At 36.4% G+C, this 27,781-nt stretch overlaps 1 protein-coding gene across 2 annotated transcripts; it reads right to left on the reverse strand.

Annotated features, from left to right (window-relative positions):
* Positions 1-4,014: 4,014 nt before the first annotated feature.
* Positions 4,015-27,637, reverse strand: LOC149806177 (aquaporin-8-like). Of its 2 annotated transcripts, XM_089951090.1 has the most exons (5): positions 27,263-27,637; positions 17,865-17,991; positions 16,493-16,704; positions 14,154-14,303; positions 4,015-5,278 (listed from the first exon to the last, which is right to left on the reverse strand). In XM_089951090.1, exons 1-5 carry the CDS (start codon positions 27,475-27,477, stop codon positions 5,227-5,229), a joined length of 756 nt encoding a protein of 251 aa, XP_089807216.1. In that variant the 5' UTR covers positions 27,478-27,637; the 3' UTR covers positions 4,015-5,226. The 2 variants fall into 2 exon arrangements, with proteins under 2 accessions (XP_089807216.1, XP_089807217.1); XM_089951091.1 differs by lacking the exon at positions 4,015-5,278 and having other exon boundaries at positions 14,150-14,303.
* Between the last annotated feature and the right edge of the window lie 144 nt (positions 27,638-27,781).

The raw sequence follows: 27,781 nt of genomic DNA on the forward strand, positions 1-27,781 counted from the left end.
TGCCTTGTAATGTTATTGAAATTCCACTTAATGGTATATATATATATATATATATATATATATATATATATATATATATTGAAATTCCACTTAATGGTATATATATAAAGAAGTGAATAGGTCCATGTGACGGTTTATATGTAGAAATGATTTTGCTAATTCAACAGGATGTCGATTATGATCATCCATCGCTACCCCAAGTGCTTTCATTTTACCATCATGGATGCTCTCCGGGTAGATACAGTACTATTATTATTATTGTTATTATTATTATTATTATTATTGTTATTATTATTATTATTATTATTATTATTATTATTATTATTATTCTTAATTGCAAATAAGATGTCGCACATTTTTTTAATAATATATTGTTTTAAAGAATGATAGACTTTTAAAAACTTATTTTTTTTAATTGTGGAAATTGGGGCAATCAAAGCATTATCGTCATATTTGCTATGAAAAATTATAAACAAGCACAAAATATTTTCCGGAGTTTTTCAAAAGTATTTTAACAATTTATTATTTATTTACTTGTGAACTGTCAATAAAAGTTTCTTATGTACATATAACCTGAACCTGTTTTACAGCACATTGTTTGAATCTACCCTCTGATTCAACATCATATATACAATGGACGGATATATTTGCAGGCTGAATATGAAAATATCTTCGGTTGGTACAATGCAAATATTAATCTTGAATGATTTTGACTCTGTAGATTGTGGTGTTTGATGCATTGGCGATGGTCTTCACCTCGATCGATGTCCATACAACTAGCAATGTCAAAGTAAAGCACGCGATACCCTAAAAGGATCGAAACACAGTTTCAAAAATTGCGTTTACCGGAATATAAGCAGCAATCATCACGTTTCAACAAGTTCAACCGTTTCTTCCAAATTCACAAAGATAATTTTTTTGGTATGATTTCAGTGTGCTTTGATTGGATTTCCTTTATTGTCTATCCACTGAAAGTATCAGCTTGGATTCCTCACGAATTGTGTCTTTGGTATATTCAAGTGTTGTGCTAGTTTGTCCCCATAAACAAAAACAACTGACATTAGTAAAAGCTCAGTTTCCCCTCTTAGAACACGATGTGTTCCATTTTGATTCCCTCAATAGATAGGTATGATCGTTTTTATTTGTCTTTTTCGGCCGCTGTATGACACCATGCTGGATAGCCTTGTTTCAGTTAAGAACTTGTTCGTCGTATCTCAAAAATGTTACTGGATTCAATCCGTCAGGAAAGTGTAAGGTTTCGTTCACTTTTAAAAATCGGTATCTACGAATGAGTGCTTGAAACAATTCAACACTCACCTACGATCATGTCAAAGCACTCTCTTCCTCGTTCTGACGGCAGGGTTGGTGTTGATTACAACATGCAACACACGTGCAACTCAATGGAAACATCGGTTTTCCTTTCAAACGATGAGGCAGTACGGGATTGTACAAGTTCGTAAGTGGGAGTTCAACGTCAAAATGTTATGTCAAAATTTATTGGTGACCTGATGCAAACAGATTATTTACAGACCAGAGGGTATAATGAACTCACATTAATATATTTCATGTGTTCTACTTTACATTTATGTGCCCAGGACATTTATATGCTCAGGACAGCAAGCGCCAAGCATTTGCATGTCCTAAAACTGTCAAAAGGATACATTACTTCGATGTCTATGGCGTCGTAGTAGTCGACGAGGCATATAAAGAAAATTACCGAATCTATTTTGCTTGGAGCGGAGAGAACACACAGTCATGTTTCATTTTATCATCTCCATTGACTGTGGAACTAGTAACATTTCTAATAGCATGACAATAGGATATAGCCTGCTGAGGAGGTATATAGCATGACAGTAGGATATAGCCCATTGAGGAGGTAAATAACATGAAAGTAGGTTATATATATATATATATATATATATATATATATATATATATATATATATATATATATATATATATATATATATATATGTGTGTGTGTGTGTGTCGAGGAGGTCAATCGCATGGCAGTGGGATAGAGCTGTTGAGGAGGTAAATAGCATGACAGTAGTATATAGCTGTTGAGGAGGTAATTAGCATGATAATTGTATAATGCTGTTAAGGAGATAAATAGCATGACAGTAGGATATATATATGTCGAGGTCGAGGAGGTCAACAGCATGGCAGTAGGCTATAGCCTGCTGATGAGGTAAAAGTCACGACAGTAGGATATAGCTGTTGAGGAGGTAAATAGCATCACAGTGGGATATAGCTGTTGAGGAGGTAAATAGCATGACAGTAGGATTAGCTGTTAATGAGGTAAATAGCATGACAGTAGGATATCACCTGTTGCGGAGGAGGTAAATACAGAGAGCACTGGAATAGCCTTACTCAAAAGTGACGTCATCAGTGTGAACAAAGGGTGCAGGCAATGTCCGTGCAAAACGATGTACCAAGTTATTCGTCTTTTTCCAATCGAACCAGGAACTGAATAAATTCGTGCTAAAACTTGGTGAATAGTCCATGGGTTTTGCCTTACGAGAAACATAAGTATTATATTCTATTATTATCTATATGGAAATTAAATTTAATAGGATAATATTTTTCGATACATTTTGGCAGAAGATGATTTTATTCATCTTAGGCAGATTTATAATCCCAACTCCGCTGAGCAGTTTAAACCTATATCATTGTCTACATACAAGTCAAAGGTTAAATTCCATGTTTTGAGCTTATTCGGCATGAACTCTATACCATTTTGTACAAAAATTTATTTTCATATTTATTTACCAATATCTGATATATAAAACCAGATGTTATGCAAATTTTTTAGCTTTGAGGTTCCCAAACTTTGTTTGTATTATCGTTAGGTTGTTATTATTTTTTCAGCTTTGAGGTTCCCAAACTTTGTTTGTATTATCGTTAGGTTGTTATTATTTTTTTCAGCTTTGAGGTTCCCAAACCTTGTTTGTATTATCGTTAGGTTGTTATTATTTTTTCAGTTTGAGGTTCCCAAACTTTGTATTATCGTTATCGTTAGGTTGTTATTATTTTTTCAGTAAGTAAGTACTTATTTTAGGTAAGACCATTTCAGTATATAAGATTTCATTTCGAGCTGTAGTACAAGATTGACAATCAGTACAATCATCTATTAATAAGTCTGATATTTTACAACGTTCGGTTGGTCACAAGATCTGCTTTAATACATAAAGTACATATAAAAGTATTACATCTCTCTCTCTCTCTCTCTCTCTCTCTCTCTCTCTCTCTCTCTCTCACACACACACACACACACACACACACACACAAGCACACAATGTAAATATGTACATCCGTTGTTCCTTACGATAGTTTTAAAAGCTTATGGTACATTTTCGCAACAGCGTGTTTCGTAAATTACAGAAATTAGAGGTTATGCAAATATACCGGTTTAGATCAACTCTGTAGGTTGTAGATATATTTTGGTAAACAGTTTCGATGATCTCACTACAACAAACCAAGGCTTCTATTATTTGTGCGGCAACAACAGTCTTTTTCTTTTATCTTACTTTCGTTTCTTGCGTATACAAAAAAATGTCAATCCACAAACGTTTCAGGCATTTGAATATGCTGGTATCATTGTATATTCTCTATATCATGAACTGACACGTGTATGTCACTTTTGGAAGATATTCATTATGAGTAATTGATTTCATAACTATAGGTACTACAATCAACCATACCCCATAGGATGACCAAAATAGCACCGCAAGATAGCTAATGATCGCGTAGCAATGTACATCATCATATAGCTAATGATCGCGATCACGTTGCAATGTACCTCATCATTTGTGTCATATGTGATTTTTCCTCCCTAGTTCAATCTTTATTGTAATAAAAAAAAACTTTTTGGCTTCATCGAATAAAAATTTGTGGGGATCAAAAGAAGCACATTTCAATGGCCCATGTTTCATCAAATTAAGCAACCTTCTCACCTTTACAAACCACGATAATCATGGTTGTTACACACAAACAGAAGTTTAAAAAAGTAAATACATATAACACCAAAACTTTATTCAAGTCAACACATGATTCTGACATTGAGTACGTTTGACATTACAAGCAAACAAAATATGTCTGATCAAGTATGGATTAAATCGTAATTTTTGCTTCATATATTGATTGTAACCCATTCAGTGCCGGCAAATATCGTCTGGTTTCGAGGGTGTCTGTATGTGCTATTGAGTAGTCATTTGGTTAACGTAAGGATGATGGTTAAATACAGAAATGCCGGCAAATATCGTCTGGTTTCGAGGATGTCTGTATCTGCTATTGAGCAGTCATCTGGTTAACGTAAAGATGATGGTTAAATACAGAAATGCCGGTGTGCATATTCACTTAAGATTACAATCAAATATGCCCAAAGAGGGAAGGAAGGAAGGAATAAATGAAGGAAGGAAGGAAAGACGAGGGGGTGAGGAGTGAGATAGACGAAGACGATATTTATTTTCTTGCAAAACTAAAATAAATACAATGCATATGTAAACTATTAATTTTCACATAACAGCCAACAGAAATGTTAATTCCCAGTACATTACATGTTATATTTTGATTTACTTATAGTAACGTCTCTTAAGTTTACATGCGTATAAAAATTAACTAGTTTCTAAATCTGTCTTCAACATTTTCAGATGATGTAGTCTACATGTTGATGACAAAGACGTATTGGTGATACATCGGTACAGTCCTACAAATCTACCAACAAATTCGAGAGACATGGCACTGACGTTAATGCACAGAAAACAGTGATTGTAAAAATAATGCGCCTAAAGTGATGATGTGAATGGTAAAAGTATAATAATAAAAAAACGGTTTCCATGTCCTTTTTAAAATATTTAGAAAAAAGAGCTAGAAAATTGTTTTACACTCGTTCATCAATGTGGAGGTCGGTGGTGTAACTGAAAATTAGATGCCGAGAGCTGCATGTAGCTTGTTTGAACTGATTGAATTATGTCAAGGTCACATTTTGATTACATTTAACTCTTAGATAGGCTCACGTTACCTACATGTCCAAAGTCATCCCCTTTGATAAATTATTACATGGTTGATAGTTAATAACATATCACATGATGCTGTACTTCATACTTCATAACTGTCAATATGTGTCCATCTTGAGCTTATACTGCACATATAAGTACGGCGTGGTGAACGGTAAAGAAACTATAATTATATATTGTTAAAATATCCCGTCATGCTTTGTGATCGTTATATGGAGGATCTTCCTATCCATCTTTGATCAGAACTGGCAAACAGGAATCTGAATAAAGAAAAGTGAAAATATCTGTTACGCACAAACAAACACTCCCAGTCTCCCACTCTTCGATCTAGTTGTGACTGAGCTGATCCATATATCAGATGTGAAGGCATGTTCCAAATTTCTTCAACCCCTCACGCACCCACCCACCCCTTTATTTTATATCTTGATGAAGACGTTAGCTTTTGCAAGCGGCAGTGAAGAAAAAAAAAATTATTGTTGAAATTAAATCTAACGTGCAGTAGCACCTATTAAAACCAATGAAGCGGACCCACACAGAACATAACTGAAGCAAGGATAACATTACGTCTAAGTACAAACGTTACTCAACGAACGAGACATAATCTCGATCGTGGAAAAAGGGTAGGGGTGTTGTAGGCAGTAAAGTAAACCAAGGCCAACAACCTACGTCAGGGAAAGTGATGCATTGCTGGCAATTTGACTGAACTGTCGATTCGAGGTAAATATATTTAATGTATGCGTATTTTTAAGTGTTTTCATTTTAAAAAATACCTAGTGCAGTCGGTATGTTTTCAGAATATTATCGCTGTTAAATATTTGTGCCAAGCACTGCAGATAGCTTCAAATACTTCAACCGATGATCGGTTGAGGTATTAAGAAATTATAATATATGCAATAGCTGATTAACCGATAATCTGCTGTCTGTTGTACACACCATAATTTACCTGACAGGTTTGAATAATACAGAATTTAAAGCAAAACGTACCTTCAATCGAAGCGAAAATCCATCATGACGTCTTAAAATTCCCGGAATACATCATTTCTGATGACCTAGGTTGTAGGAGGTGTAAACCTGACCTCGCAACGTGTTTCAGGGATTACAGATGTGGTATCATTTGTTTTTGGTGTTTGTTTGGCACAGAAACACAGTGTGGAAATTACAGATGTGGTATCATTTGATTTTGGTGTTTGTTTGGCACAGAAACACAGTGTGGAAAGAATAGTCTTCTTTTCATTTGTGATATAGCTTGAGTGTGTGAATGTCTTTGGTTTTCTATTAACTGTGTGTCCTATTCCTGTAATTAATACGAGTCAAGTACACGTATCTTGAAAGCGCTCAGACGACATATATATAATTTACGATAGTTACAATAACTGTGACGAATATCAAAAACTACGATAAACTGTCACGAAGAGAAAGAAAATGACATCGGGTGCGTTTAATGGATTTTGAACACGAAAACTGCAAGTTATTTCTTGCAGGTTCTTGACACGAACAATGAGTTCTTTTTCAGTCTGATAAAAAACTATCCAAATCGCCATTGCAAACTCGCACATGTCATTCAGCTTGTCCTATCCCGTTTAGACCTGTAATCACGACCATTTATGACATATTTCGTATTCTTACTATTATGTTGAGTCACTTTTCCCAGAAGCCATGATATTCTCTTAGTAGTGATGCTAGAAAGATATAGTCCATCCTCTAAGAACCTATTTTGTAAAATCTAGTGGAAACCAGTTCTAAAATATCGTCTGCATTAAATAAGAAAACTGATACTTCTATACAAATCTATATAGTTGTGGCCTCTTCATAGAGTCGGATACTCTCTTTAGACAGACCTGGGTGACTGTGTAAGTGCAGAAGTACTTAGCACGAATTAGTTGTAAGTCAAATGCAAAGGTTAAAAATGATGGCGCTGTCATATACTTATTCCGTTGCAACTCTATGGTCAAGAATTATTGATTGTATGCATCACTGTAAATCATGATGAATATACCAATGCACGTCAACAGTTTTAAACGCTAGACCATTGGTTACCCATACATGTCATGTCAAAAGTATAAAACCCAAGACGGTTTGTTCTTTTTGTTCTTTTTCTTTTTGGCGGGAGGGGGGAGGGGGCGGATGGCAGAGGAGCCTACAGCGTTCGCCTTTACGAATCGATGGCATCTCACCTTTGTTCACGTTGGTTCGAGAATCGGGCTCGACCAATGAGGGTATGTGAGAAAGCTTGCCAGTAGCTTCCCGTGAATCGGTAGTTCTTCTCTCCTTTTTCCTGTGTTCTTCCTCCACCATATATAAAGGCCGCCTTGCATAGCCTATCATGCTATCATGTGCTGAAAAATGGCGTTAAAACCAAAACAACGACGTTTTGTTCCTTTAGTTATTATGACCACATTTATAATATATGCGTCTTACAAGGCACTACCACATTGGATAAGTCCAACACCGACGCGTCATCATAGACTGGCTTTGTCAGCTACAGTTACGACTTTCACTCTCAATGGCAATGAGTCCACCATCAAAAATTTTGTTGGTTCAGCAATATTCTTTCGAATATTTTCTTGTTCACTAACATGGACAAGGTCTACTGTGATCCATTTCAGAAGATTCTCTATAGTTTGCCGAAAACGGCATTGTTCATTAGGTTGACAAATTCTTTCTCAAACTCACTGGTTGCTGTGATATGCAGGTTTGTATTCATTTCAATGTATGGGGCCTTCCATGCGCTCTAGCGAAACTATAACACTTGTTACTTTGCATATGCGTATCCCCAGCCGCAGAAACAACTGGAGGTTTCGTATGTGAACTACATAGCTGCTAATAGCATGATGCGTTGGAACTAACTTGACGCATTCTGCATACTTATGTCCAGAATTTGTCCCTTTTGGCACATGATAGGGGTACAACCAATCCTACAGCACTGCTAGTTGATAATCATTATAAGCTTTGTCAAGTTCGCCCGGGTACTCTACGTCAAAGTATCAGATGTAGCTGTTATTGCCGTACTTGTAAATGTTTGAGATTGATCCACTTAAACCCGCCAACTTGCATGGGCTGCAGGGTTGTCCATTCATTCATGTTGTTGGAGCCAAGTTACATGATACAGAGCATAAGCAGATACAGATCATGATAGTTAAGCGTGTTTTTGCATTTGAACCAGACCAGACCTTGTTTGCATGTTCATAGTCTTTCGCGGAAATACCGTCGCGAGACAACGACGAAATAATTCCTCGATCGGTGCCAAATGATTTTTGTCAAATTTGTCCGAGTCGCTCATGTACCCATGGGGATAAGTTCCTTTTCTATTTATCAACTTCAACTTGTCGGGCTTAGCGATACCATATCGGCTGATGATTTTGAATCGATCGTTGCATTCCGCCGCAGGGTTACTGACTAGGTAGTCGAGACTGGAATTCGGTAAATGCAGCGACTCGATGAAATGCAGTTGGCACAAGTTAAACGTCATGTATTTGTCCATGTTATTTGGGCATTACGCTTATTGGCGCATTTGATGCTGTGGCGACTCCTTGCATAATCAGGTAACCACTATACTCACGCTGGTTATAAAATACCACAAGGATGTTTGTTTTACTTGTTATTAGTTCTCCTTGGCTAAATTTGCAACTGTAGATTGCATGAGGTGTGTGCGGCTCTTTGATACTATAAGACTTGTTAATCTACTTGAATTGTATTGGTTTCAAGGTCGGGCGCATCTTCTAGATTGTTAAGGCAATTAAAATGTGCATTAATTATATAAGGTACCTTCAGTTCTTGTTGCACCGCTGTAAATTTCAGAATGTTTTTACCAGATTCTGACATAATCGGATATTACGACTTTTCACTGACCCCACCACGGTAAAAGTTCTGCTGGTGAAGTAACTGTTGGATTTTGCATACATACATGCAATGTCTGCATGGAAATTTCTAATCTTTGCACCTACCATGGCGGTATACTATTTCTGAGCAATTTTATATTCACACGTAATGATACTGCGAGTATGGACTGTGGAACAATAACAAATCGATTTTAAATACCTGCATGCATATATATATATATATATATATATATATATATATATATATATATATATATATATATATATATATATAGTCGAATCTGCTGCTAACATTTATTCCAAACAAATATGTTAAAAGCGGTGCCAGAATCAAGTCACTCAAACTTCATGACGCCAGTAACTTGTGCAGGAAAAACAGACCTTGCCAAATTAAATTTCACCCAGGTTTTGTTGGTATTTTCTTGGTTGGTCCTGATTATCAATCGTAGGATGCAACGCAAGCAATAGTGCGATTCGTAGCATCGATTGTCATCATTATGCACATTTTTAACTGCTCGCTGCGGATTTTATGCTGGTCTTGGAATGCAACTTCACCCTCGGAAAGGGTTTAACGGGGAACTATGCAGCAAAACTTCTACACATCTCGCTACGGTCCATTCTGATCTGTATTTGTGAATTTTTCACGCGATTCAAGAATATTTTAAAAGTCTTTGTCATTTTCATCATTAATGGACTCTTTATGGTTCAAGATTATAAGCAGATTGTTATGAATCCATGGACTTTTAATTTTAAACACAATTTCATTATGATGGTTATGCAGCATAATTAACGTTACCAGCAGAACAATTTCCAGCTTCTCCGAGGAGATGTCCATGTGCTGTAACGTCGATACAATTTTGGCACCCATCTTAAAAAGAAGTTTTGACGCGTCTTTACCTAGCTCGTATTCGATAGGGATAATTGCCAGATAATCTTGTAAATCATCACGACTTTTTTAAATTCAAGTTCAGGTACTTGTAATTATAGTGATTTTGCGACATCTTAATGGTAATGGTATGTGCGAAACGGCGGTGACCCTCTTGTTCATCGCCAATTACCGGTTTTTTCTCGGCCCGCTTGGCTCTTTGGCTCGTGTAAGAATCTTGATATAATATTGCGCTGACATTTCACGGAATCGCTTCACAGTCAATCGTGGTGCGTCTGGAGAAAGTCCTAACATTATAAGTATGTCAGCTTTTTTCATTCGGCTTGGAATTGGTACCCACGCTCAAGCACGAGATGCCTTAATTGAATCACAGTTGGAATGATTGTTTGCGAGGAAAATCATTGTCCACATGAGAAATGTTATATATATATATATATATATATATATATATATATATATATATATATATATATATATATGAAAAGTGTATTTAATTGGGTTCCGTGTAGAGCAAGCACTTCATTGATGGTGATCTGAAATCCTGTACGAGGATCTTGTAAATAGCCAGACGCGCAATCTGAATTTTAAGTAAGCAATAAATATAAAACGTGTTTTAAGTCGACCTCGGCGCAAATATGTTCAAATTGTCCATCACTGAGTACTGCAACAACCCACATAATTTCGTTCGCAGCATCAGATGCAATCATTATAAATGTTTTGATTATTTTTGTATTTCAGCTATTATTTTTACTTCTCGGGACCTAGAAAGAATTCATAAAAGCTCTTACATTGGTTAGTCAGTGTAGATGTTATATTGATATTAATATTAAATGTTTCTTTTTAATTTATTTGCTCTTTACTGGATTCAATAGCACTGGTGACACGTTCACCGTCTTCATCACTTGATGACACAATATCAAATAATGACGTTTCACGCTTTTTCTCATATTTTTCGCAAACTGTGCGCTGTTGCTGTTATAATACAATCCTTAAATCGATTAATTTATCACGATGCTCCGCGTATGCATTTGGAAAATCATGGAACATCTTCTGAGCAACCCTAACAAATCTGCATTTAAACGAATTATTGGTTTAATTTTCTCTGTAACGTTAGAAATACTGGATTATTTTGGTAACATAATGCGCTCATAAATCTTAGCATTATCTCCGCTCCGGTTGTGCTTTGTAAACCAGCATTTCTTTGATATTACAAGTAAGCTGCCGATTGCAAGTTAGTACACATGAAGCTCCTATGTTCTGCAGATGTACGTTGTCAGTGTCAATTACGGCGGTATGAACTTGCCAGCCCAGATGAGCTGGTGCCTGCCAAACAACAGACTAGAAGGCTCACGGGTTGTTTCAAACAATCTAAATAAATGTGGCAAAGAATTATGCGTGCTTCGTACTTGTAATTCACAGCAACCGCAAATCTTCAGACTGGCTTTTGTTTTCATTGTACAACCATCCTAGGTTTCGATTTTTCCTCAATTACTACGAAAAAAATATAATTTTCTGCGAGTGTCCAAATCGAGGTATAACACGATAACTGATTGACCCACAGAGAACACTTAACACAGAAATTAAGGAGCTCATGCTTGAAGTTAACAGGCTGGTGAAAAACACGCGCACACACCCCATCTCCAAATTAAGTCAATGTGAAAATTACGCCCTTTTGAATTACTATTTTAAGACTTATATGACTTATTATATACATATTCATATGTGTCCCTTATAATGGTAAGCATACACAGTCTAGTAATAATAATTCTAGCTGTCTCATAATTGTTTTATTTCCAGCAATATAACCTTGGTTTGTAATGCATGATGTGCTCATAAATCCTTTCAAAATACATACCGCATTTTCATATTTTAGGAAGTTACATTGGTATCATTTTCATTACGTACGATCGTCAATTGCGACCAGGCAGATATAATAGTAAAATCCTGATATTTACGTTCAGAAGAAAAGCAATAATAAAATTTTCGAAATGCATACATGGCGGTGATATTTGGATTGGCACAATTTTCATTTAGGATCAACAATATAACATATAAAATCCTACGATATAAATGTCTTACCATTTCAGGAGAAATCGCGGTAACAAGATTTTCAAGCTGGTCGCTGTGGCGGCTATATTAAATGCCAGAAGAGCACTATTGTAATAGAGGTTTAGTCAAAACCCCGTGTCGATATGAATATACCTTCATGAGCCATGTCGATAGGAATATACCTTCATCAACCATGTCAATATGAATACACCTTCATGAACCATGGCGGTAACAAGATTTACGAATGACTGCCACGACCATCATAATAGAGGTCTGGCAGGCACCATTTTTATTTCGAACAAAATGGATATTGTTATAGGAAGCCTTTTAGTGAAAAGCCTTTCAGGAGATGTTCCAAGATGGTAACATAGCGACCATGTTGGGACTCTGACTGACACTATAATCATTCAGAATCAGATACATTACAGAGCCCTAATGTGAAAACCTCCTGTCGTATACGTTCAAGAGAAATAGCGATAATAGGATTGGCGACCCTATTGGATGTCAGATCAACACCATTTTCAGTTGACACCAACTAGATACAATTAAGAAGTCTTCAAGAGAAAAAGTCATGTCGCTACGGACAAGCTTATAAGACATGGCCGCTATGGTGGCAATATTCGTCGGAACACAAAGTTTTCACTTAGTGACGATTAACCTTTTCAGGTTTTTTTTTTAAAGCGAAAACCCCATGTCGATATGACCACACGTTCAGGAGAAAAAGCCATAAGTAGATATTAAGATAACCACTTTGGTGTCATATTGTAAGTCAGAGAGGCAATATTTGTTTAGGACCAAATAAAACCTTGGGATGGGGGGAGGGAGAGTGTGTGTGTGTAACGAGACGGCAATTTTCCCACTAGAATAAGAAGAGTAGCAACAACATGTACCAACGTACGTAAAACAGGTCATCGCACAAGATCATCTTGTCTACGATTAGCTGAAATAAAATTTCAAATGTAATTATTCCATTTATGTCCAATATTCCATAAACCCATAAATTCACCACCATACAATAATATCCGTTTAATTGCATCAACAATGTTGCATTTTTGAATCATTGGACAAGAATTAAGTACATAGCGTATTAAGTTAAGCTTAGCTCTAATTTCTCCGTAACTAATGCCTTTTTAAGTTCTAAATTGGACAACTTTAGTGAATAGAGTGTCCAAGTACTTAAATTCATTATTTTATTCTACCTAAGATCAGTTGGAAGAAAACTGAAAATCCTTTGAAATGTTCCTCTAGAATTGCAAAACAGAACCAAACAAACAAATAACTAACGACAATGAACTTAGTTTTGTTAATATTTACCATCAACTACCATTGCTTGCAATATTCGTAAAATTAACGTAATACTTAAGCAAGTCATATTTGCAAGAATAGCTGTGTCATTGGAGTGCCAAAGTATGGATATATTTAGCTATGCAAAACTCGGACCTTTGTAATCTTTTACAAACCGAGTACGTCAAGTGTTTTGAAGAAGAAAAAACCTTTTTCAAATAATTTAAATGAATAGGCAAAAGAAACGGAAACATGTTCTCGCCCTGTCTAACATCCATACAACAATGGAAATAATATATGTAAATACTCCATTTATAATAGTGCAGGGCTTAATATTATGGCATATTTTGCACAAAACACTGAAACGTTTACGATTCAATTTAAGACAATCTGCCATTATATAGACTTCTAAACAGCATAAAAGTCTGTTGAAAATCTATAAAAGTCTGCTGAAAATCTATAAAAGCCCAAATTTAGTTTTACATTTTTATATTTTCAACATTGAAAAAGATTCAATAAAAATATACAAAAAGTACTGTATCTCTCATAGAATAACAGTAACGAAAACCAGCAAGGTTTGCATTTATTTAATCCAATTCAACCGCAGAAACATGTAAAATATGCTAAAATTGACAGTGAACAGATTTCAGAAATAACTTAATAATGCTATGGGTCATTTATGTTTCGGGTTCTTCTGAGTTTTAATTCTCTTTATCTAGATTGCTTTAGTACACCAACCAAACTCATTAAGTCATTGCTTAAGGGTGACGAACCTTGGCTCACTACAAAATATCAGGGTAAGGTTATGATATTATTATCATCGTTATTATTATTATTATTATTATTATTATCATCATCATTATTATTATTATTATGCTTTTTATAATCTATAATTGGAAATGTGTTTTTACTGCTCATTAATATGTACATGAACGTGTGAGAATTAATATAATTTATGAGGTTACTCCTTACTGTTCTCAGTTCTCAAATAGCTTGTGTCATCGCCTAATATGGTATGTATAGCCTCGATGAAGATGGCTCAAATATGATAAGAAAGTCAGTTGGTGGAAATATTACCTGTACAACAGACCTGCCCCGAGTCCTCCAAGCAGTGGTCCCACCCACCACACATAGTGATCATCGAATGAACCAGACACTACAGCAGATGACACTATAGCTGGACCCAGAGCTCTTGCGGGATTCATGGATGCTCCTGTAGTCGGACCCCTACGAGTTGAAAAGTTAAGGATATTTTGTACAAGTTGCATGTCACGTTTTCTTAGCCCCAGTTATTAAGTTGTGTATAAACTAAGGAATTATTACAAGCCATAGTTTTATGTCTACGCAGGCTAGAGTTAATCTCTTACGCAAGGTTACCGTGACCAGAGAGAAGTCCCGGCATCTTGAACTGGCACAGGCGTTGGATCGCGCTACTTCCCATCTATGTGTTACAGCTTAGTCCTAAGATCAGAGAAACCCGCGAGGGAAACGGGGCGTGTTCTAAATCCGTCCCCACGTGGACAGACATCGAGAAGGACATTGTCCGCTAAGTTTGATTGGACCGGGTCACAGCAACACCCAATCGGAATTGAGATAGAGGGTGTGATAACAACTTCGATCCAAATCATAACTTCTAACTAGCAAGCGAAAATTCAGTCTCGCCTTGGAAGATTGCTGAGCAATATAGGGTTACTCCGAGGAAGCCACTCGTAATTTGGCGATAAAACTTAGAGAGGAGATTCTAATGAAAGACAAAGCTTCGTAAAGGTCAGTAAGTTATTTGTTCGATTTTTGCAGACTATCGCTGCATTTTAATTGTAATTATGTACAATATGTATACTTAACTACTAGGATCGTTTAGTACGTAGAATTACCTTTGTAGTGTTTAATTTACATGCGTATTTGAGAAATGAACTTGAGTATTACGTAGAGAATTATACAGATTGTTAGATTGAGGTCAGAATTAATTTGTAATTCGCTATTAGGTTACTTCGTAGTAAGCTAGTGCATTTATTCATGTGATATGTTAGAATTTACACATACTTGAATTGTGAATTTAGAAAATGATTGAAGAGTGTAAGATTAGTTAATATTGATTAATGGATATATCAGAGCATAGATATTTGAATATTTGTGTACTTTGTATGAGTTGTAATGTAAAGAAATGCGTCTGATTGCTGTGATATTGTTTAGTATAATGGGATTAGAAATATGTACTGATGTGACGCAATTTATTGATGTATGTATGAGAATTAATTGATACCGTGCTTTTATTACGACGTTGTTTTACCATACAAGGACGTATGAATATTTCGATGTGAATTAATGCGTGACTGAAAAAATTTAATAGCCGTTATCTGATGATAGGGTGGGTGTAGTGTGAGATGAGAAAAATATTGTACCGTCCTTGCGTTTTCACATGAAGCTTTTTGGGGGGACAAATCTTCCGGTTCAGTTGCGTATCGAGGCTCTTAGAGTGGAGACGGAAGTAAGACTAGCAGAGCAGTCGGAGTCGACAAGTCTAGTCTGTGGAGAGACAGAGTCGAGGAGGAGAAAGTGGAGAAGGAGGAGGAGTATAGAGAAGTCAAGGAGGAGAAGGAATTTGGAGATAGTTGGAAGGAAGATGAGAAGGAATTGGATGAATAGGAGAGAAGAATACACAAATGAGTAGAATACAAGGACAGGTGGAAAGCTATCTCACACTAGTAATCAAATGATGCAATAGGTTATCACAGGGTCGAGCGGAAGGAAAGTACTTGGGGAAACTTGAAGCACTTGATTACTGAATTATTATTAAATGGTTATTCGTTGAATTTCACTTTTTGTATTCAATCATTTAACCGTCGGCATTGCTGACTAGGGGCTCGGAGTTTTACATCTATCTTTCACTAATATAACTTCCAACCAAATTTGAGCCTGGGTCGGACTTTTATAATAGTTTAAAAAGAATATTGCAAGCACCCTACCCCAACCATAACACACCAACCACAGTGGCGGCATAACAATCCGTCACACCACATTGTACAAACAAGGGTGTGACACTCCGAAGCGATTATAACAGTGACGAATTTTTCCTACAGTTGTTTTTTTTTTTTCTTTCAAAATATCGAGAGAAAAAAGGGAACGGTAATGCTGGAACCTAAACTAATGTCGTGTTATGTCTATAATCACAATGTTGCTACTGCATATTTAATACAAATTTCCTCGCGCAACTCACAATTTATTCTTTGACTGGATCATGGATAAACATTTTGAAATATATTTGATAAACAAGCAGACATGTTTGAAGAAAATCAGTTTATTGAAGTGTCCGATTCCCTCATCATGACATAAACCGTATCCCACAAAATCGTATTCTTACGGTGACTATCATTGTAAAAAATGATGTAAAACGAATACAGAAAGTTCATACACACCCTGACATAATATCCACGGCGACTGCGAACCCGATGGCAAGTGGTGCCAGGTTAGACTTGGTTGTCCTGTTGACGGCGCTCATAAGGACGGTGAACACAAGTACAGTTGTCAGAATCACTTCCCCAAGGATAGCCCAGCCGGAATCAACACCATTACCCAGAGCGTGACTACCGCCTTTAATTTTGATATAGATATCGGATGGTAATACTGCCTGAAACGTGTTTGTAAAAATAAGTATGCACATTTGGTTATAATGCCTCGTTTTAATGAATTCTTAGATTTTTGTGATTACTTGTCTGATTATTGGAATTCGGTGCAACAGAGATATTCCTTTGCCCCAAATAATTAGCCAATTACTAGGAGCAAACGTCACGGAGTAAAGTGTTAGTGAGTTTCCATGATGCCATGGTTAACTAGTAGTGGGTTCAGGTCCAAACCGAATGAGTGTCCATGCTATAATAAAGTCCCTACTAAAACTTAGTGGTGTACATTGGTGGTGTAACTGCAATGTCAGTATTTACGGTAGGAAACCTGTAAATTACACAATGAAATCAGTAAAAAGGGACTCTGCACATGCCGTTTATGTCGCCATGGTGGCAAATGTAGTGCCGTTATACTGGCGAAATGTGCATGAAAACCCTGTGTTGACTGGCCTAGGGTGGCGTGGTTAAAATAGTTCCCTGTGTTAAGGGACAGTTACATAGCTTCTACGGCGAGAATGGCTGGTGGTACGGAAAAGTAACGAAGAGAGACCGTCCGTGAGTGCGGTTGGTGGATATTGGGCAGGTTGTGAGATCTGTGGTCTTGCCTTGATTAGAGTAAAATTTTAAAAGGCACTATACATGTAATCTATTCACTGAAACTGTCGTTATTATCTCCCAGCAACGAAAATCTGTAACTGCTGAGAAAAGTACAAAAAATACGGTAAATCGCAAGGTATAAAAAAAATAAAGCAATATATAATAAAGTACACAATCCACGAATCCTTAAGAATAGACACATGACACTACTGCATTAAATATCAAACGACGAAAATATTTACTGTATGTAAATAAATATCCGTGTTGTTGCTGAAGAAACTTTTTACCATATATGTCTAAAGAAACTATTTAGGAAATTAAAAATTACTTCACCCAACGGTAATCAATTAACAAACAGAAATAAATAATCTAAGGATTCCATCTAGTACTTGGCTATGAACAACATCAACTGTTATGATATGCAGTGAAAATCATAAATGTCTGGACATGAGCACATGTACACCGGAAGTTTCTTTAGTTTTCAAATAAAATTCAATTTAAACTGGTTACTTATTTCACAGATATTCGTGTTCCTCTTTTGAAATAAATTCATTTTGTTTGCTAACATTACCCTTGCGAAGGCCGCACCAAGCAAACCTCCAAGCAACTGCGCAATAAAGTAGCCCAGAGCAAGCGCGGGTTTGATGGCTCCAGCTAAGGTGACACCCAGAGTCACCGCCGGGTTGAAATGACCGCCACTGAAAAGTACAAAGTATAATCCTCATGTAGAACAAAGTCACAGGCCCGAATGCTTTTCTGTGAAATGACTATACTATTCATGTATTTTTTTAAATACTTCGGCCCCTATTAAAGGCGACTAGAAATAACTAATAATGGGGCAAGCTTACGTTTCTTAAATATTTATCGCCAGAGTTCAAATTAGGTAACACAATAGATCTCATATTGCCGTGATCTGATTTAACTGGGTACAAAATTTCATTTTGGGGCTGAAATTGTTTCGTATCTATCCCTGTCACGGTGTACGCTCTATCTAAAGTCTATGCATTTAATTTGCATAGGGCAGGAACACAATTTCTTTTGCTTACAACTACAACTGAAACAGAAAAACAAATCTACATGGGACGATATTGGTCGTTTGGACCCTTTCCTTCCTTAGTCTTACAAGAGTCCCACTTCTTGAAATGCGCGAGTATAAAATTAATCACCTTTTTCCGTCTGTCCTTACCTCCATATCTTGTAACTAGCATACATCAGAAGATACCTACTACTGCTCCAGCTTTCTAGCATGTGTGATTTCGATCCGTTTTTCATTTCAGAAGTTGCTTGCAAAACGTGTGATTCAGCAACCATTGACTTTACTTTGACTAGTCTTATAAAATGCTTTGCGGTTTGCATGTATGCCTTTGGAAAGTTAACCCCTATTTTTAAGATCAATATTTGCGATAGCTAGTGACCAGCAAAGTCGTGCAACCAATAAAGCCTTTCTGATATATAGTTATAAACTATGTAAGAAATGTCGATGTACCGTTTTAAGGATTTATCTTATTTTACATCTTGTAACTGATTTTAAAACACTGAATCCGAGCTGCATTTGCTGTTATTTTAAACAACGGCAGTGATTGACATATATCGGCCTTGCTTCTCTGAGATCACTTGTCTTGAAGGTGAACGCGTCTTATCACTCTACCTTGTATTCTAGTTTGCATCTTTATGTCCCATTTAAGCTGAAAGGTAAGGGTGGGAATGTTACATCTTGGCTTTCCTGCAGTGTCGTTCTGTGTGAGACATCCTTGCTAGATTTTAATGCAATCGTAATCCCCTAATAATACATTTATCGAAGGAGAACCATGACACGATTATCGCCGAAGACAAGTAAAATAGTAATAGTATCGCGAAGACAAATAAAATAGTAATAGTATCGCGAAGACAAGTAAAATAGTAATAGTATCGCAAAGACAAGTAAAATAGTAAAAGTATCGCAAAGACAAGTAAAATAGTAATAGTATCGCAAAGACAAGTAAAATAGTAAAAGTATCGCAAAGACAAGTAAAACAGTAATAGTATCGCAAAGACAAGTAAAATAGTAAAAGTATCGCAAAGACAAGTAAAATAGTAATAGTATCGCGAAGACAAGTAAAATAGTAATAGTATCGCAAAGACAAGTAAAATAGTAATAGTATCGCAAAGACAAGTAAAATAGTAAAAGTATCGCAAAGACAAGTAAAATAGTAATAGTATCGCAAAGACAAGTAAAATAGTAATAGTATCGCAAAGACAAGTAAAATAGTATCGCGAAGACAAGTAAAATAGTAATAGTATCGCGAAGACAAGTAAAATAGTAATAGTATCGCGAAGACAAGTAAAATAGTAATAGGATCGCGAAGACAAGTAAAATAGTAATAGTATCGCAAAGACAAGTAAAATAGTAATAGTATCGCGAAGACAAGTAAAATAGTAAAAGTATCGCAAAGACAAGTAAAATAGTAATAGCATCGCGAAGACAAGTAAAATAGTAATAGTATCGCAAAGACAAGTAAAATAGTATCGCGAAGACAAGTAAAATAGTAATAGTATCGCGAAGACAAGTAAAATAGTAATAGTATCGCGAAGACAAGTAAAATAGTAATAGTATCGCAAAGACAAGTAAAATAGTATCGCGAAGACAAGTAAAATAGTATCGCGAAGACAAGTAAAATAGTATCGCTAAGATAAGTAAAATAGTAATAGTATCGCCGAAGACAAGTAAAATACTATCGGAAACAAAATCATCATCATATCTTCTATAGCAGCATCAGATGGAGCAGCCTCGTATACCAGAGCAGAGGTAAACGTTGCCGAATGTCAGGTGTATCATGTGTATGTCAGATGTATGTAGCTGGTGAGGCACAGAGGTATGCTGAACTGATAATTTAATCCATCCACCCAGATTATCTTATTAAGTTCAAATACATGATACTCCGTATCACATTTATCACTGCATACACTTAATAAGGAGTTATTCATATGACTTTTCAATGTACATGATATTTTCGCAAACTTTAAGCTTTATTTTGACTGATACTGTGTTCTATTTCAGATCCATCATATGGACTGCCCATCCATGGGTGGGTGGGTGTATGACATACCGCCAAGCGTACGATAATTTCGACCAACATACAATGCTTCCATTCCGTACCGTATATAATCTACTTTACAAACGGCCGTTCATTGATACAATTGACTCAGATAATTACGTACAAGCATTATTCCTGACTTGTCTCAATCGCGACTAATGTCATAAATATTGAGACAAAATGATTTTATTATCATTCAAATCTCCTATTCGTAGTCATAGGAACTATTGTTTTTCAAATAACAACCTAGGACATACAAATAATACAAAGATAAGCAGCAAAGTATTTAAAAATCATTGGAAAACAATTTTTGCATTTTTTAAAAACGGCCTATATTTTATTTTTATATTTGTGTATAATATCCACTTTAATGTACAGAAGGAATTAATTCAGTGTAAAAGTTAAAGCCTGTTTTCAATCATTTTAATATTAACTTACATGTATTGTCTTTACATATTGTTCTAGCTTCCTTTATTCATCGTCGAACTATTGATGGAACATATGACAATTTTGTATCTTACTAGAATTATAGGAAAATTTATAAAGACGCAAGAAGAGTGATAAGGACCGTTTGTTTTAAACGAATTCACCTTATTTGGCGTTGCTATGGTTACTCTCTTTGAATAACAGTATGTATTACGTATTTCGCAACGAACAAAAGGTCAACATTTTCAAAGATATTATTTGCAAATAATTCTTTCTTAATGGTATTTTTCCTTATGAGACAATATACCGTGCACACCCATGGATACATTATCTTTTATTTTCATATGTATAAATGTTGCTTTCCCTCAGCGGCCACCATCCTTTATCCAGAATGTTCCGTTATCAAGAGTGGCTGCTAATAAGACGTTGCACCGTATAATTCCTTTTCTTACGAAGATTTTCTCTTATGATTAATCCATATTTTTAAAAGTATCTGCTCTTATGGCATGAGTTAGTTTTAAAAATGTCGCGAAGCTTCTGGTGCACAATGTACTTCAGATAATAGTACTTCTTGAAATATCTAATGCTGTCCGTTTAATATTTACTTTCTAAATATGTTTCTCATACGCACACGCACACATGCAGAGACGTAAATTTATGCAGTCAAATCTGCATGAAGAAATTAAAAGACCACTCTGGGAAAAGACAAAAACAAACCTGACACTGGTACTCTCCTTATATTCTATATTTTAACTCCTTAAGCACAAAAGGCCCTAAAATTATAGTCTCTTAACACAGAGACTAGGCATAACGATGGATCACCAGAGAGGGCGAACAGATCACTTTTTAGAAGAGTCTATTCGAGAAAATAAAGCTGCCTACAAATTTGAAAACACAAGATCAATAACGCCAAATCAAGATTTCTAACCAACCGAGGTCTCTAATAGGGCTATTTTATCTTTGACACTTGTGTTTTAGCGTCCTTGTCTACCTACCCGAACACTCAGTGTTGCTCGTCCCCTCCCTGCTGCTGTCTCTCTCAACCAAACATTGTTATCGAGACCTACACGATATCGCGACCAAGGATCATGTAAATTTAAATCCATGAGGAATCACTTGAGAGCGCGAGAAGAAATGTCTGAATATAATCATATCCATGTCCCCATAACACCATGTCTGATGAATGTTTCGTAGAGTATGTGTGTGTATTGACTCCATTAAACACAACTAAAAGATTGCAGTTATCTCTGATTCATTTAGGTATTTGTTTATATCGCTGAGTAACATAAATCACGTCTGTGTTTTTGTGCCTGCGTCGAGAAAATATCCGAGCTGGATTTTTTGATTATCCAGCATCACGTCATCGTATACTACGAGATTATTAATAACTCCATCTAGGTCATCTACAGATGGGGCTTCATCAATATCGGTTATAAACTCAATAACATCGTTGCGTCTTCATTCGATGACTTCGCTTCTTCATTAGATGATTTCACTCCTTAGTTAAGATCTTTAAGGATCAGGACCGAAAGGTAGTCTGCGGTGGCCACAGTTGCTACAGGTTGATCCTTGAAAATAATTTCTTGGTGCAGTAACGTCGATGATGAAACAACATAACGTCAAAAGCAAACGAGGGCATACAGCAATTCATCGCGATCAGGCAATCGTTGAGCGATTTAATCGAACACTTGCTGGGCGATTGTTTGGATATCAGTATACCCCGGAAATATCCCCAAAATAAAGTTCAGAAAGACAAGAGATCTCATGAATGGGTTGCAAGACTACCAAGTGTGATAGCTGCGTTAAATAATGAAATTACTCTGGGACTTCTACGAAACCCATCATCGCGATCACATAAAACATACCAATCAAAGACATGATTCTTTCTCAAAACAACCAGTACTAGGTAATTTGACTGTAAGATATTTACATGAGTCTGGTGAACTTGAAGGTGGTAAAAAAGAGCAACTGATGCTATTTGGAGTGTGACTACACATACAATTTTCAGCGTGGTAAGATACCTGCAATCTATAGACCAGATTCAAATGCTCCTCAACGTGGATTTGTACGCGAACAATTACAAATAATTACTGAGAATACACAATTACCACTACCTTGCCTTTTGTAAAAGCAGGACACCAGCACCCCTACGTCGATTACACTCAGGACATGTCAACATCACATTTCGCGTGTGTAGCAGAGACTACCACTAATACTATCCAATGTAAACTGTCTTGGATTACCATTCGAATACTGCCATAAAATTACTGTTACAGCTCACACAATAAATATTTTGTTGTTGTTTCAGCGTCATGATAAATTGAATATCAAGGTCAAAGTCAAGCTTTTTTTGTCAGATCACTGATTACCAGCTAATTTTGTCCTTACTATATCATCTCAATTGCTAACAGTGATTTGCTGAGTCCTTGTGTAGTCTATGATAACCCTCCGTAGCTGAGATATTCTTCTAACTCTGTACACCGCTAGATAAACGAAATTTGACCATTCAATACGATCATCGGCAATCCAAATATTTGTATCGGAAATTGTTAATCCTTTTGAGAAATGAATCGTTATAGCATATCATAGAGTCCGTGGAGTTTTGTGCATCGTTAACACGATCTTAACATCACTCATAGGAACTAAAACAATATCATTTAGTACAATATTTTTTCTCTGACGATCCTGGAATCTTAACATCGATATTTTGCAGTAGAGTAGTTTTTGGGCGATAGCTCAATGGTACAGGTAGATCTGAAACTTTTTTTTTATGTTACAGAAATAATTGTTGTTGAAGTTTATTACGATCTTTCTACATACAACTGTTAAATCATCTGGTCCCCACATATTCCTAAAATCATTCATTGGAGTTTCTGTCATTACTTCACGCATTATTTCAAACTGAATTTTATTTTGTTGCAGTCCGATTAATTTTTTCTAACTCTCTTAATTCTGGATCAAGCGCTCTGTAACCATCATTGCTTCCTCATAATAATCTATGAACGTGTTTGGCCATTCATGCGGAGATGATCCAACAAAAGGTGGCGGTTGACAATGATTGCCACACATAATAGCAGCAGTATTCCTTGTCAATAACCAATCAAGAAATGTTTCTTATGCATCTAAAGACACCGTACATATTTCATCCCAAATAATGATCTTGGGAATGTATTTTTCACCCATTCGTTCAGGAGTCAATGCATCTTCTTTCCATATAAAGAAACTGGTAACTTTGAGATTTAATCCCACGTTCGCTCATTTTCCTGGCGCGCCGATGAGTTGGAGTTAACACAAACATTTCTGAACAACTGTTCAGAAATAATTCAATCGCACGCGCTGTTTTACCAAAACCACCACACCCGTTAAGATAAACAGTTTTATGTCTAGTTAGGGGATCATATACAGATGGTGCTGATGACAACGCTAACATTTGATTATTCTTGTGGTATATATCTTTAAATTCAACGGCGGCTGATTCAGAATAACTGAGTTTCTTTTCTTTTCTTTTTTCAATCTTCATTCGCTCCATGATTCATCAGAGCCAAATAACGGTTGTAGCAATTCTGCGTATTTTTTGTTATATAAAATAAATCTGTGGCAACTCTAACCGCGGTATTAGTTAATCTGTTTATCATCGACAATAAATGTATTGAAACATACGATAGCATCAAAGATCTGAAATGAGTAAACTGCAGTGATTCTCCATCGATGTATTCCACAGTTGTACCTAATTTGATTCCGTTCGACGAGTAAGCGTGATTCCGGCTCATAAATGTGGCTTTACATCTTGTATCCTTAATTTTAAAATCTAGCTCAACATCGTCTATGATTAGTCGCTTGCAATGTCGTTTATGTTCACACGATTCTCCTTGTGTAAATTTACCAATTATTTTTCTGCCGAGATCCTTTACAAGTTTATTTTCGTCTTCAGTTTTACACTAAATGATTTTGTCTAGAATAGTTTCATCCCTGATATCGATGTTAACAATTCCATTCCTGACATCGTCAATAACTCTGTTCCTGACATCGTCATAGTGAGGGGGCTGTGGCAACCAGACTTGTTTCTGTGAATGATATGATATAATTGCTTCACTGAGCGTCAACAATACAAGCATCTTAGCATCAAGCATATATGGTAATAGCACTATTAAAGCCCAGCCTTTTTCTGAGAAATGTCTTCTAAACTAGACATAAACAATCGGGTGAAGACCTCTCTTAAACTCAAACGATTCAGCACTTGCAAATCCAGTCAAGTTGAAATCTGGTAAGGGCCCATTTATCGCAACTCTGGTCATCTCGTGTGCTGGATATCCAAATCGCTTAACGTATTAGCACATTCCCCCATTCCAAGAAATATTCCAGAATAACTTGCAGCCATATCAGCTAAGATAACGTCGTTGTAATCCAATTTAGTATTCCACAATATTCCGTGTCCGTATTCGACACAACTGTGCTGGACTACTTCAAGAAATTCCGATCTTGTCGGTTTCCATGAAGTTTTCTTCTGAGTAGCGTGGGTAGCAACTGACGGAACGGTAAAACAATTACTGAGTAATTGTTCAGCATCATTGGTATATTTCGACGCACGATTTATAGGTTACTGCATTTGTATTGGAAAATATGAACGAGTTTTTGGATGGAATACTGCACGACCTTGGGAGTGCAGTATATCCATCCGACAAAACGAGTTCAAATGTTCCCATAAAAATGCAGTAACCTTTTTATTATACGGTCATTTTCTTATTCTACCTAAGGCTTAATTAAATAAACAAAATACACTACAAGAAACAACAATGAATGTATGCCGTATTCCAAATTCAATACACAAGCGCAGATTCATTACTACACAACAACAACAATATTAATGCGCACATAACTTTCGAAAGAAAATGGCGTGTCTAGTTAAAACTTGCGGTCATATTGTGAATGAATTCGCATTGCAACAACTTTTCCATTTGTTCTGGAATGAATAGATTTTGGTATTTTGTTTCGATTCTACGAAAGTTCGCCATTTTGGACTGGATTCATCTGTGCAAATTGTACATGAAATACATCGGACTGAAGCACCGTGGGAAAAGCTTGTTTACATCTGCAAGTGTGTTTGTTCTGTCATTGACTATTTGAAATCATAATGTGGGAAAAATATGAAGTGTTTCAATTGCAAAAAGACGCTATTGAATTTAATGTTTATTTAAGTTTTGAGTGCAGTAAGGATGATGTAATTGCACTTGGAATATAGTTGAAATTACAGTACAATGGTCATCGTCAACCATGATAATGTTGATTTACCACCTTGACTCATAAAAGAGATCAACCGTTGTTCTTCAGCAATTGATGGTATCATTACTGGCATTCACAATGAAAGTTTTGTCAGCATTACTTTACCAGCATCACCGATAGAACGCCAGATTGCATCATCGTCGGTAGCATTTCTTACAAGTACAAGTGTGTGCTTGGCTTCGAAAATAATCTTTCTGACATTTCTGCAAACCCAGTGATATGTGACAGTGGAATTGCACATGAAAGTCTTCTACGACCATCTTTTAGCATTGATCGACGCGCTGAGAATCCTACGTTGAATTCTAGATTTTCTTGATTGGTTCGACGATTGGTTTAAATAACTGTTCTGTACATTGTGTAAATTCCACCTGAGACTCTTGACGCGCTAGTAGTTGATGTTTGACAGAATCACGGACGGGGAGATATTTAGTAATATACTATAGTCGCGGTCGAGCTAGTTTAGCTGTGTGAGATTCCATAGTTAGCGTTATTATTTACATAATACTGATTTCATTAAGCCTCCCAAACAGCAGCAGGGAGGGAACGACCAAGAGTAAGTGTCCGGGTAGGTAAACGAGGTCGGAAAAAACACAAGTGTAAAAGATAAAATAAACCAAGTAGAGACCTCGGTCGGTTAGAAATTTTGGTTTGGTGTTATTGACCTTGTATTTTCAAATTTGTAGGAAGCTTTATTTTTGCAAACGGACTCTTCTAAAAAGTGGTCTGTTCACCCTTACCTGCGGCTGATGGTTACCGACAAAAACCATCTAGGTCGACTACGGGAAAATATTTCCAAGTAGGTAAAACTGGTGCCGGACCAAAGGAGGATACTGGTACGTAGAGTCTGGTCCTCAAATCTGTTGACATGTCAGGAACCTGGCTAGTTAAAAACTTTTGTGAGGCAGCAACCTGAGGGTCGATGGATCATGTACATGTGTATTGCATACACATCTGCATGTTCATTCAATGTAATTAAATGTAGCTCACGAGAAGTGCACTTTGCGTAACCTGTATTTAAGAGAGAGAGAGAGAGAGAGAGAGAGAGAGAGAGAGATATGCCAGTGCATACATGTATATCATAATATCATCCATCGGTGTCCGCGTATATGCCATGCGTGCTGTGTATCTGCTGTGTATTTACGAGGGAAGTTGTGCGTGTGTGTGTGTGTACACTTTTGATTATACACACCTGATAGATCCTAGACCGATGATCAGCAAGGCGATGGTCAGTCCATGAGCTAAGGCTACGGCCGTTAGTAAATTATTCTGTGATGCCATACAGCCTATAAAGACGAATATACAAACTCCAACAAATTCCGCAAAAATTGGTCGGATGGTTGTCTCGTACGATCCAGTCGGCGTACCCTCATGGTTAATTAACTTTTCATATTCGCTGTCTGACATTGTTTTCAATCGCACGTGTATTTTCCTTAATGTAGGTTTGAGAAATGCACATAAAATGTGTGTATCACCCAAAAATGTCCACCTACAGGTATACACCGCAATTTAGAAACTGTGAAGATAACACACAGCATCCCGTGACTTAAAGTCTATACGCTCTGAATAGCGAGTAACTGTTTACATAATCTCTATGTACTGTGTTGAATGGTTTACGCGAACGTTACAAAACCTGGCACAACACAGTCGACGTTAAACATGTGGCAACTCTGAATGTGTAGCATTTAATAAGGACATTATTGTTGTTGTT

The sequence above is a fragment of the Sinohyriopsis cumingii genome, chromosome 2 (genome assembly GCF_028554795.1).
Source record: "Sinohyriopsis cumingii isolate HCF-2022 chromosome 2, ASM2855479v2, whole genome shotgun sequence".
Taxonomy (NCBI): domain Eukaryota; kingdom Metazoa; phylum Mollusca; class Bivalvia; order Unionida; family Unionidae; genus Sinohyriopsis; species Sinohyriopsis cumingii.